This window comes from Nanorana parkeri, unplaced genomic scaffold, assembly GCF_000935625.1.
Source record: "Nanorana parkeri isolate BGI_ZX_2015 unplaced genomic scaffold, ASM93562v1 scaffold81, whole genome shotgun sequence".
NCBI classification, from domain to species: domain Eukaryota; kingdom Metazoa; phylum Chordata; class Amphibia; order Anura; family Dicroglossidae; genus Nanorana; species Nanorana parkeri.
In genome coordinates, this window is record NW_017306349.1 from 334,821 (window position 1) to 347,335 (window position 12,515).

The 12,515-nt window shown below is 48.7% G+C and overlaps 1 protein-coding gene across 1 annotated transcript in view; it reads left to right on the top strand.

Moving 5' to 3' along the window:
- Positions 1-12,515, top strand: part of F8 (coagulation factor VIII) — a 26,354-nt gene that overhangs the window by 239 nt on the left and 13,600 nt on the right. The window contains exons 2-7 of the mRNA XM_018576955.1: positions 347-434; positions 2,093-2,304; positions 5,254-5,404; positions 7,797-8,003; positions 9,930-10,713; positions 11,359-11,515. Coding sequence (XP_018432457.1) covers positions 347-434; positions 2,093-2,304; positions 5,254-5,404; positions 7,797-8,003; positions 9,930-10,713; positions 11,359-11,515 — 1,599 coding nt within the window. The remainder of the gene's footprint in view (positions 1-346; positions 435-2,092; positions 2,305-5,253; positions 5,405-7,796; positions 8,004-9,929; positions 10,714-11,358; positions 11,516-12,515) is intronic.

Consider the following 12,515-nt stretch of genomic DNA (forward strand, 5'->3'; position numbering starts at 1 on the left):
GAGGAGGCTTTGGGGGACCGGTTACATGAGGAGGAGGACGCCTTGTGTGAGTGAGAACTGGACTTATGGTACCCGAGACAAAGAACAAGTCGGGTCGGGTCGGGAAGCCACTGCAAGGGCAGCTTTGCATTCCCCTTGTGCTTAGCTTTATAGGGAATGTTATATTGGAATTATTTATTATGGTCAGGACTGAAATCATGTTTTTGTCTGCTTTGGGTGTTTATTATAATGTATCCGAGGCCAACCTATGTTCCCCCCTGCCCCTCCCCTTGCCCCTCCCCCGCCACGGCCGAGGAGAAGCATTTTATATGATGATGATACAATGTTGCCGTCTTGTGTTTCGTAGATTGTATTCAAGAATCTGGCTCGCAGGCCCTTTAACATCTATCCTCAGGGGCTGAGCAGCGTGACTTCTAACCGGCCTTCTCTGACAGGTAATGTTGGTTGTGATGACGGATAACCAATAGGAAAGTTCCGGAATCTGTGTGCGGATCGGGATGTTTGTTGTGGCATCTGGTTACTTAAAGTGGACCTGGAGGAGCCATGCTTCCTATAGGGGACATAGTGCCTAGGCCGTACCCTGAAAAATTGACCCTGAATTTCTTGTGAAAGATAACAGTGCACTTCCTGTGCCTAGGCACTCCTCATATCTGTGCCCTTCCTGTGCCTAGGCACTCCTCATATCTGTGCACTTCCTCGGCCTAGGCACTCCTCATATCTGTGCACTTCCTCAGCCTAGGCACTCCTCATATCTGTGCTCTTCTTGTGCCTAGGCACTCTTCATATCTGTACACTTCCTGCGCCTAGGCACGCCTCATATCTGTGCACTTCCTGTGCCTAGGCACTCCTCATATCTGTGCACTTCCTTGGCCTAGGCACTCCTCATATCTGTGCACTTCCTGTGCCTAGGCACTCTTCATAGATGTGCACTTCCTGTGCCTAGACACTCCTCATATCTGTGCACTTCCTGCACCTAGGCACTCCTCATATCTGTGCACTTCCTGTGCCCAGGCACTCCTCATATCTGTGCACTTCTTGGGTCTAGGCACTCCTCATAGCTGTGCACTTCCTGTGCCTAGGCACTCCTCATATCTGTGCACTTCCTGTGCCCATGCACTCCTCATATCTGTGCACTTCCTGTGCCCAGGCACTCCTCATATCTGTGCACTTCTTGGGTCTAGGCACTCCTCATAGCTGTGCACTTCCTGTGCCTAGGCACTCCTCATATCTGTGCACTTCCTGTGCCCATGCACTCCTCATATCTGTGCACTTCCTGTGCCCATGCACTCCTCATATCTGTGCACTTCCTGTGCTTAGGCACTCATATCTGTGCACTTCCTGTGCCTAGGCACTCCTCATATCTGTGCACTTCCTGTGCCCATGCACTCCTCATATCTGTGCACTTCCTGTGCCTAGGCACTACTCTTCTGTAGCCTCATAGCTGTATATCTGCAATGTGAGACCATCTAAGGCACTTCTGCCTCTGCTAGTCTCAGGAGATTTGGAGTGAGATCTGGTGATGTCACTCCTGTGCTGCTCACTGTGCTCCTTGCTGGAGAGGAAGCCGTACCTGAGGACCTGCAGTGCAAGGATCTCATTCCTTCTGTGGCTCTGTTCTTCCTTCACCTCTCCTGCTGCTGCATCCTTACCCCACCAGTCAACAAGGGGTGGCTCTGACACGAGGAAGCAAAGCCGCCGCCTCTACCAGGAGATTTGGTGATGTCACCACTGTGTTGCTCATCGTTCTCCTTGCTGGAGAGGAAGCTGTACCTGAGGACCTGCAGTGCAAGGATCTCCATGCTTCTGCTTCATCCATTCCATGGATCCCTGCTTCCTTCACCTCTCCTCCTGCTTCTTAATCATAATCCCACCAGTCATGAAGGGGGGCCCTCTGACACGAGGAAGCAAAGCCCTGCCTCTACCATAATGGCCTCCTTCACACAGACACAGTGCATGGTTACTAAGTAATGGGGAAAAGATGCAGTACAGGTCCTCTTTAAGGAAAGACTACATGTTGGTGGTTTCCTGACAGCACAAATGCATTTGATTATTTTATATATTTCTTGATTCTAAGTTTCTTCCTATTTTCCAGGCGAGCAGTTAAGGGATTACCCCATCCATCCCAATGACTCCATAACATACATCTGGCAGGTGACCACCTACGACAGCCCGACGTCATCTGATCCACGATGCCTTACACGGTTCTACGCCAGCTTCCTCGATCTGCAGAAAGATTTATCATCCGGCCTCATTGGGCCCCTTCTGATCTGCTCAAAGCAGACTTTGGATCGCGGAGGAAATCAGGTGAATATGTCATTTGATGTGCCTTTTATTTCAACCAAAGCACGTCTGTTATTTACATGTAGACAACGGAGTCTCATAGACACCTGACCATCACACCTCTATGAGCTTGTAGGACATCCCATTGAAAAACCATGGCCATTTAAATTTTAAATGGAGTTGCCCTTCCCCTTCATGGCCATGAATATGTAGTTGCCCCCCTTTGTGGTTTTACCATCTTCCACCCTTCCAGGAAGACTTTCCACAAGAAGTTGGAGTGTGTCTGTGGGAATTTGTGCCCATTTGTGAGGTCAGGTACTGATGTTGGATGAGAAGACCTGACTCACAATCGGCATTCTCAAGTGTTCAGTAGGGTTGAGGTCAGGGCTCTGTGCAGGACACTCAAGTTTCTCCACACCAAATTGGTCAAACCAAGTCTTTATGAAGCTCGGACAATAATATGGAGGTTCCCCTTTATCACTATAACGTCCTCCACCCTTCCAGGAAGTCTTTCCACAAGGTTTTCGAAAAGTGTCTGTGGAAATGTGTGCCCATGTGTGATGTCAGGTACAGATGTTGGATGAGAAGACCCGGCTCACAAATGCTTTTCCAATTTATCCCAAAGATGTTCAGTAATGTTGAGGTTCCTCGAGTTCCTCCACACCAAACTGGTCAACCCATGTCTTTATGGAGCTGGTTTCGTGCCCCTGGTCCTAAGTTCCATAAGGTTGCCGTCAGGGCTCTAGTGTGGGAGAACTTGAGTGGGCTTCACATACAGGTAAAACCATGTCTTTATGGAGCTGGCTTTGTACACAGGGGACAGTCACGGTGGAAGAGAAAAGGGTCTTCACCAAACTGTTACCACAAGGCTGGAAGAGCACAATTGTCTACAATGTCATTGTATGGTGTAGGATCAACAGAAGCTTCATTGGAAAAACCTGAACTCAACCATTTGGAGGGGTTCCAACTCATCCCAATGGTGATCAGTTGGGTTGAGGCCTGGGCTCTCTGCAGGACATTGGTGTTCCTCCACACCAAATTGGTCACGCCATGTCTTTATGGAGCTGGCTTTGTACACAGGGGGCAGTCATGGTGGAACAGAAAAGGGCCTTCACCAAACTGTTACCACATGGCTGGAAGAGAGCAATTCTCTAAAACTGCCATCAAATGCTATAGCATCACCAGTACCCCTCACTGGCAGCACCGAAACTCATTATTTGAAGGGATGTCCACATACTTCTGCCCATACAATAGTTGTGGTGGTTCGCTTAGATCCTGAAGATATGCCCGACTGTCCCGGATCACCTCGGTATGCGATCTGGGCTGGCCATAATCAGGCATATTAGAGGTTGCTCGCTGGGGCCTCTCAGGGACCTTATAGACCACCTGAGTGCTGCACAGCCCCCCTGAGAGCCCATACAGCCCACCCAACAGCACACAGAGCCCACCTGAGAGTGGCACAGCCCCCCTGAGAGCCCGCACAGCAACACTAAGAGCCACACAGCATCCATGAGAGCCCATACAGCCCCCCTGAGAGTTGTACAGCCCCCTTTAGAGCCCATACAGACTGCCTCAGAGCCACACAGACATTAGACCCTCTAATAGCCCTTATAGACCACCTGAGAAGCCCGCACAGCATTCCTGAGAGCCTCACAGCCCCCCTGAGAACCTGTGCAGAAGTTCCAATTGCAGGGTTGGCACTTTGAGATACATATGTTGGTTTAGTGATCCAGTTTGGGCACTCGGGCTCAAAAAAGGTTCACCATCACTGGTGTATACCAACCAACTCAACCAATAGCTCAAAGCCAAACTGAACTTTTGGTTTCAATTAGCTAAATACATTCTAGGAGGACCAAAATGAAAGGTGTGCAAGGTCTTCCAGCCTGAGTAGAAAAGCCTGTCCCCTGTCAGCATGCTGCAGAGTAGGACCCTCTTTGCGTGGAAGCAGTGGTCTTTCTGCCCGAAGTCCAACACGCCCCCGGCTGAGTCAGACCAATAGCTCTGCAATCAGTAAAGGCTGTGCTCCTTCCTGACTGGAGCACCCTAGCTCTGCACCCGGAATGTATTTAAAGTGGAACTACCTTTACGACCAAGGAAGGTGACACCTGAGCCTCAATTTAGGTTGTAGTTTATTGTATTTTAGGTTGTTTAGTGTTGTACATGTGATCATCTAGAAATCCAACCATTGGAGGGCTTAAACGTTTGGTTGAGAGCTGAAATAAACGCGCCGGCAACCTTGATAGGTGGCAAGTCTTTAAAGGAGAACTATGGGGTCAGTGTTTTTCCCCATAGTTCTCCTTAGGGTAACGGGAGGACACAAACTAGCGTCCTCCCGTTGCCCTAAGCTCAGTATACCGCGAGCTACAGCTCCCTATATACTGAGATGCCGCAGCCAAAGCGGATCACGACGTAGATGACGGGATCCGCCCAGCTGCGTGAGTGACAGCTGGCTCTGCCTATCTAGAGGCAGAGCCAGCTGTACCCGCCCCCTCCCACCGTCCATTCCGCCAAGTCAGCGCTGGCAGATCGGAGCGGGGAGGGGGGAATCCAGCCCCTCCCCTGTCACGGCAGAGAGCCGTGACAGGATCGAGAGGTGAGCGAACGCCGGTATGTGTTCCCTCACCTCCCGATCTACTGAGCCGACCTGTGACAGTCTCATTGTCACAGGTCGGCTAGAACTATGAGGTGAGTGGAAATCACTCATCTCATAGTTCTCCTTTAAAGTAACTGTTTTGGGACACATTAAATTGGTGGGTCCGGTTCCTCTGACTTAGTTGAGTTTTGGACCTCAATGTTGAAGATTCGTGTTCCTTCTCGCCTTGTTTTTTCGGCAGTTGATTTGGAACGACTCTGAACTTTGACAATCATTGTTTCGCTGTAATGAACGTGTAGGATGTAACATTTTGTACATTTTGCCATTTCCTATGTGACACATTGTATCTCTCGTTAATGGTAATGAAATGTTGTTTGTAGATAGTTACAGATAAGGAACATGTCCTTTTCTTCTGCATATTTGATGAAGCGCTGAGCTGGTACCACGAAGAGAACAGTCAAAAGTCTTCTACAAGCTCACCGGGAAACCAGAGCGCGATCGTGAAACCTCCGGGGCGTAGCCTGATATACAGTACGTACCGTGGGAATGTATATAGCTCTCTCTTATCGTAATACATTGTGCAGAAAAGATCAATTCATTTTGGTGATCACTGTACATCAGTGGCGTCACAAGGGGGGTGCGAGGAGTGCCCCCCTTTGAAAAGTCGGGCACTCGGGTCATAGGCCGAGAGCCCGACAGTTTCAGGAGAGAGGAGGGGACACGGCAGCATACCTTTTCCCGCCCCCTCCTCTCTCTGCCGGTGTCTATTACCAAGATGGCCGCTGGCGGCTATCCATAAGATAACCGCGCATGCGTGATGACGTAATTGCGCACGCTTGTGGGGACAGCGGGGTATCCTCTCCAGGTGACACCCGGCCTTGGGACACCCCTGTAACATTTTGCTATCCTGAAGAAAAAGCTATTTGTTTCTCCATGTCCTTTCCAGACTGATTCCTGAGTGGGAGGGGTCTGATTCCTGAGTGGGAGGGGTCTGATTCATGAGTGGGAGGGGTCTGATTCCTGAGTGGGGGAGGGTCTGATTTCTGAATGGGAGGGGTCTGATTTCTGAATAGGAGCAGTCTGATTCCTCAGTGGGAGGGGAGTTAATTTCTGTATGGGAGTGGTATGATTCCTGAATGGGAGGGGGAGTTGATTTTTTAATGCGAGGGGCTTGGTTCCTAAACCGGAAACGTCTGATTCCTTATGAGATGGATATGATTTCTGAATGGGAGGGGTCTAGTTCCTATATAGGAGGGGCTTATTTTTTAATGGGAGGGGTCTCATTGCTGAATGTGAAGGTCGGATTCCTGCATGACGGGTATGATTCCTAAATCGGAAAGGTCTGATTCCTGAATGGGAGGGGTATGATTTGTGATTGGGAGGGTTCTGGTTCCTCAATAGGAGGGGAGTTGATTTCTGTATGGGAGAGGTATGATTCCTAAACGGAGGGGGAGGTGATTTCTAAATGCGAGGGGCCTGGTTCCTAAATCGGAAAGGTCTGATTCCTTAATGGGAGGAGTATGATTTCTGAATGGGAGGGGTCTGGTTCCTGAATAGGAGGGTGTTATATTTGAATGACAGGGGTATAATTGCTGAATGGGAGGAGTCTGATTTCTGAACAGGAGGGGTCTGATTTCTGAACAGGAGGGGTCTGATTTCTGAACAGGAGGGGTCTGATTTCTGAACGGGAGGGGTCTGATTTCTGAACGGGAGGGGTCTGATTTCTGAACGGGAGGGGTCTGATTTCTGAACGGGAGAAGTCTGATTTCTGAATGGGGGGATCTAATTCCTAAATGGGAAGGGTTTGATTTCTGAATGGGAGGTGTCTGATTTTTGGATGGGAGGGGTCTGATTCCTGAATGAAAGGGGTATGATTTATAAATGGGAGGGGCCTTGTTCCTAAATAGGAGGGTCTGATTTCTGAATGAGAGGAATCTAATTCCTGAATGGGAAGGGTCTGATTTCTAAATGGGAAGGTCCGATTTCTGAATGGGAGGGTTCTGATTCCTAAATGGGAGGGTTCTGATTCCTAAATGGGAGGGTTCTGATTCCTAGTCTGATTTCTGAACAGGAGGGGTCTGATTTCTGAACAGGAGGGGTCTGATTTCTGAACAGGAGGGGTCTGATTTCTGAACAGGAGGGGTCTGATTTCTGAACGGGAGGGGTCTGATTTCTGAACGGGAGGGGTCTGATTTCTGAACGGGAGGGGTCTGATTTCTGAACGGGAGAAGTCTGATTTCTGAATGGGGGGATCTAATTCCTAAATGGGAAGGGTTTGATTTCTGAATGGGAGGTGTCTGATTTTTGGATGGGAGGGGTCTGATTCCTGAATGAAAGGGGTATGATTTATAAATGGGAGGGGCCTTGTTCCTAAATAGGAGGGTCTGATTTCTGAATGAGAGGAATCTAATTCCTGAATGGGAAGGGTCTGATTTCTAAATGGGAAGGTCCGATTTCTGAATGGGAGGGTTCTGATTCCTAAATGGGAGGGTTCTGATTCCTAAATGGGAGGGTTCTGATTCCTAAATGGGATGGGTCTTATTTCTGAATGGAAATGTCTGGTTTATTATAACCACCTGGTGCACTTTCTGTGTTCTAATGAGGAAAGTTGCAGTGTCGGCATCCCTTTACAAGTAGTTAACCCCTTAGGGAATATGCCACCAAAAAAAATGACATTTCTATTGCAGGTACGCCTAAAATATGACTTATATCTGGAGACTTCTCGGAAAAGCTGTGAGCCAATCACAGAAGCAGGAAGTGATATTTCTGGGGGTGGGCATTACACTTATGGTCTAGAGAATGCCCCCAGATTTTTTTTTAAACAGTCAAGTGAAAGGCCATTTTTAATAACATTGAATTATAAAGTAGCTTGTGCTCCAATTGGAGTTTTCCTTTAACCATTAGTAAAATATTCTCTCTACAGCTATAAATGGGATTGTGGATTCTCTGCAGCTGAGTATCTGCCAGAATGAAGTCAGCGTGTGGCATGTTTTAAATCTGGGCCTGGGCACAAAGCTGCTCTCCATTTACTTTGGGGGAAACACCTTCATGGTGGACTCGAGCTATCAAGAAACGCTGACTCTCATTCCGATGAATGGAAAGACCGTCGTCATGGTGATGGAAAAATCAGGTCCGTCACTTTATCTTATCTCTCCTGATAGCAATGCTAAATAAATACCAAAGTCCATCACTTGTTCATTGATTATGCTATTGATCCAGGCACAGACAAACCCGGTCACCGAGCTGAATGGACCCATTGTGTCACCTGGGGGCGGTGGCTGAGTAACAGGCAGGACACATACGAGAGGTGCAAGTCCTCATCAGATGGGCAGGAGGTAGCAAGTCAACAAGCCTATAGTCAAACTAGGCCCAGACAGTCCATCCAAAATAGAGTGTATCTTCTAGACACGTATGTAGAGAGAGCAAAGACCGACAATAGCAGAGGGGACAGGCCGCAGAGTCCACAAAATCTGCTGGACTGATCCAGGGCATGGACAGACATGGACAGATCCAGGGCATGGGTAGACATGGATAGATCCAGGGCATGGACAGACATGGATAGATGCAGGACATGGACAGACATGGACAGATGCAGGACATGGACAGATGAAGGGCATGGACAGACATGGACAGATGCCGGACATGGACAGACACGGACAGATGCAGGGCATGGACAGACATGGACAGATGCAGGGCATGGACAGACACGGACAGATGCAGGGCATGGATAGACATGGACAGATGCAGGGCATGGACAGACATGGACAGATGCAGGGCATGGACAGACACGGACAGATGCAGGGCATGGACAGACATGGCCAGATGCAGGGCATGGACAGACATGGACAGATGCAGGGCATGGACAGACAGAAGTCAGACTGACATGAATCCAGGGCATGAGCAGATAGACTAACCTGTTCATCATGCACAAGCAGAGTGTCCAGCAGTCTATTTAAGCTTTTATTAGTTAGAGCAGGTGTGCAATGCAGAAAACTGAGCTGCAGTGCTAAGAAAAGGCTACCAGATGGCAACGGCTCAAGGCGGATTAATAAAACCTCAATAATATCCTCCTCTTCCCTTTTAAATGTCTTCAGATTTATTTTCTTATGAAGATGACTTGAAATCATGTTCGTAGCCCCCGATACATCATCACACGGGCTGCAGTGATCTTCAGGCTGCTGGGGGGTGGGAGAAGGTCTAGGAGAGGACATTCCAGTATCAGACTGCTTATGCAGCTACACTCCACAAATGATGGGGACAGCACTTTCATTGAGGAGGAGGGTTCTCAGCAGTGTCAAGCCTTAGTGCTGAAAATGAATTGGTATCAGCCTCTTGCAGTCCCTAATACGGCAACATTCAGATTCAGAGAGGGCATGTCAGGACCGGAAGCCAATCAGGTGTGCTGCATACAATTGTGCTGACAAGGAACATGATGATAGGAGCAGAGAGCAGAAGGATCCCCTTATCAGCCTACTGCTGCTCTTACTGTCCAGTCTTCGGGTTGAAAATAGAAAGAGGACACCACTGTAATCCTTAATTGTAAGTGGTATCATCCATCTAGATGAGGCAGGGCTGTGTAAATGTCAAGAGTGGATGGACAGAAATACAAATCCTTTGGTAGGCCAACCAGATCCCTTCTCTGCATTTCATCTGTTTGTAAATTTGTAAAGTGCCCCCCTGAGTGCTGCTCACAAGGTGAAATACCTTCAGCCGCAGTCAGGTGACCTTCACTGTGTGGCCGCACATGGAGCCACACAATTTTTCTCCGATAGATGTCCAGTCCACACTACGCATGCGTGCCGTGGCCCATATCATTTCAATGGGAATGGCCGATTCCAAGTGACCGATGGAAGCTGCCATGAGTATGGCTTTCCCATAGGAATGAATGGGGCTGCATTGCACATGCGCAGAACGAACCAGCCATTTTCTGGAGAAAGGCTGACGGCCCCATGGAGGGGGGTGGGGAAAAATTATTATAGGACAACTGTACAAAGGTTCACTTGTACTTTATGCTCTTCCTATTTATATGTATGACTTGTCGATTTCTTCCTTGAAGGTCAATGGCTGGTGGCCCCAGACTCCCCTCTAGCAGATCTAGGCATGCAAGCGACCTTAAGGGTTTCACACTGTGAGAATCATCTAGATGAGTACTATGAATATGAAGATTCAAAGGATATCACCCACGATCCTGCGTTGTATCAGTTTCCATTTATTACGTCCTTCAAAATGCCACCTTCTGGATCTTCCTCTGGACCACATTTCAGGCCACCTTCTGGATCTTCTTCTGGACCACCTTCTGGATCCTCTTCTGGACCACCTTCTGGATCCTCATCTGGACCATCATTTGGTCCATCTTCTGGAGCTTCTACTGGACCACCTTCTAAATCTTCTTCAGGACCACCATTCAGACCACCTTCTGGATCTTCTTCTGGACCCTGGAGCAACTTTAAGAAATCAAAAACCCCAGATGATCTAGATAATGCAATCCTGAACGATGAGCCTCTTGACTCTCCAATTGTTGGATCTGCCGAAGACCAAAATGGTGCCGTTAAAGGGGAACCAGGTAAGCGATCAAGCCGACAGCAAAGAGATACAACGGGACGAACCGGCCCAGCGGGTAAGCGGTTGGAAGGTGGATCAGAGCTGAAGAACTCGCTGGAGGAGGACGACGTGGATTTTTACGATGATGAATACCAAGGCAATGATATGGAATATGTTGACATGTACGGAGAACAAGGCCCTCGAAGCCTCGAAGGGCAACTGCAGACCTATTTCATAGCAGCTGAGGAGGTGATATGGGACTACGGTGGTGGAAGATCCCCATATTTCATCAAAGACGGGTAATTTGAATTTGTTTAAGTGTGACGTGGAAACGCTCGTGTGCGTTGTTTTGTGTAACCTGCCATTTTTCCAAAATAAGTTGAGGTTCCCCTTAAAGAGACACTCTCACCTGCCCATTCAGGGCACCTGACAGAGCCTCATGATGGCCCTATTCCATGGCTTCTAAAGCTCATGGCTTCATTCAACCAGGAAGACTGAGGACATCTAGTGGTGGAGAGGAGGTACTGCGGGGGACATCGCTGGAGAGGAGGTGAGTATTGCATCTATAAGCACTGCCTGGGGCTCCTTTTTCCCCAGAGTTGGGCTTTAATTTGTGTTCCTTGAAGGCAGGAACTTGTTCGTAGGAGGAGAAAGAAAAGTGAGGGGTGGCCTCTCTGCTGCTGCTTCTCCTTCCTTTGTCCAATCACAGGCTGGGGGTGGGGTTAAGACCTAGTTGTACTGCACAATTACAGTACAGAAAAGTCCGTTCTCTAAGCTAAGCCTGTGCAAATTTGAGAACTGGATGGACAGAAAAAACAATTCTTTGGCAAGTAAATCAGCTGCCATGGTCCTTCACCAAATGGCTTTCCCGTCTTTTCGGTCCCTTCCACTTATGTTTTTGGTAGCCCGTGTTTAATAGTTCGTCACGTTTTGTTCTCCATCAGGCGTCATGTGCCGCACGGCTTCCCGTCATATAAGAAGGTGGTGTTCCGGGAGTACCTGGACAGCAGCTTTACCGAACCCGCAATCCGCGGGGAGCGAGACGCCCATTTAGGGCTTTTGGGGCCGTGTATCCAGGCGGAGGTCAATGATGAAATCCTAGTAAGTCAGCTTTCCGTGTCATGTGACTGCATGTAACACATGTCATGGATGGGGAGCAAATCCAGACTCCTTCCTCCACCTGTCAGAGATTGAGTTGCATTTCCCGCCTCTGTTCCAAACTTGGGGTTTAGGATTTAACCCCTTCCCACATGCGTTCCAATGTAGATTAATGCTCCCCTGCACAACGCCCGAGTCTGAGGACATATCAATCTACATCCCCCTAGCAGGCTGTCCATGACAGGTCCAGTCCCCACTAGTGATTAGAAACCGATGATGGGATCACTGCAACGGCTACGACCTAGTGATCAGATGCAAGCTGAAGGCTGTATGCGGAAAAATTGGTTTCCGTTTGCAGCCTGTAGATGACAATGTGTCTCTGTTTAATATTGTAGTTGTCTAATACAATGACAGTATAAGAATGATGAGAGAGGGGTGAAAAAGGACCAGGGCTCTTCCTCTCCCTTTTTGTTCCAGTAATGGCCCACTTTCAGGTATGCAAAATCTTGAGGCACCCCCCAGTTTTAAATGTAATATATTGTAATGGGGGCCCACACAAAAACCCACCCAAAAAGTGGGGTTCCCTCTTTCACATAGAATTCCCCACTTAAAATAAGGAGCACCCCTTCATATTAGTGCCCCCCCCCCCTCACATCAGAGCCCCCTCCTTTCACATCAGAGTTCCCTGTTCACATCACAAGCCCCCCTTCACATAAGGAGCCCACCTTTCACATCATAGCCCCCCTTTATGTCAGAGCCCCTCTTTCCACTTCACATCAAGAGCCCTCTTCACATAAGGACCCCCTCCCTTTCGCTTCAGAGTTCCCCTACACAAAAGTTCGAGGCACCCCTGAGGAAGCCAGAGGGTACATCAAGGCATCCTGCTTGAGTAAGGCTATCCTAGAGATGTGCTTTAAAGACATTGTAACCAGCCCCAATCCCACCCCATCCATCCATCCCACCACCCATCCCCCCCACCACCCATCCAACACTCCACCCAACC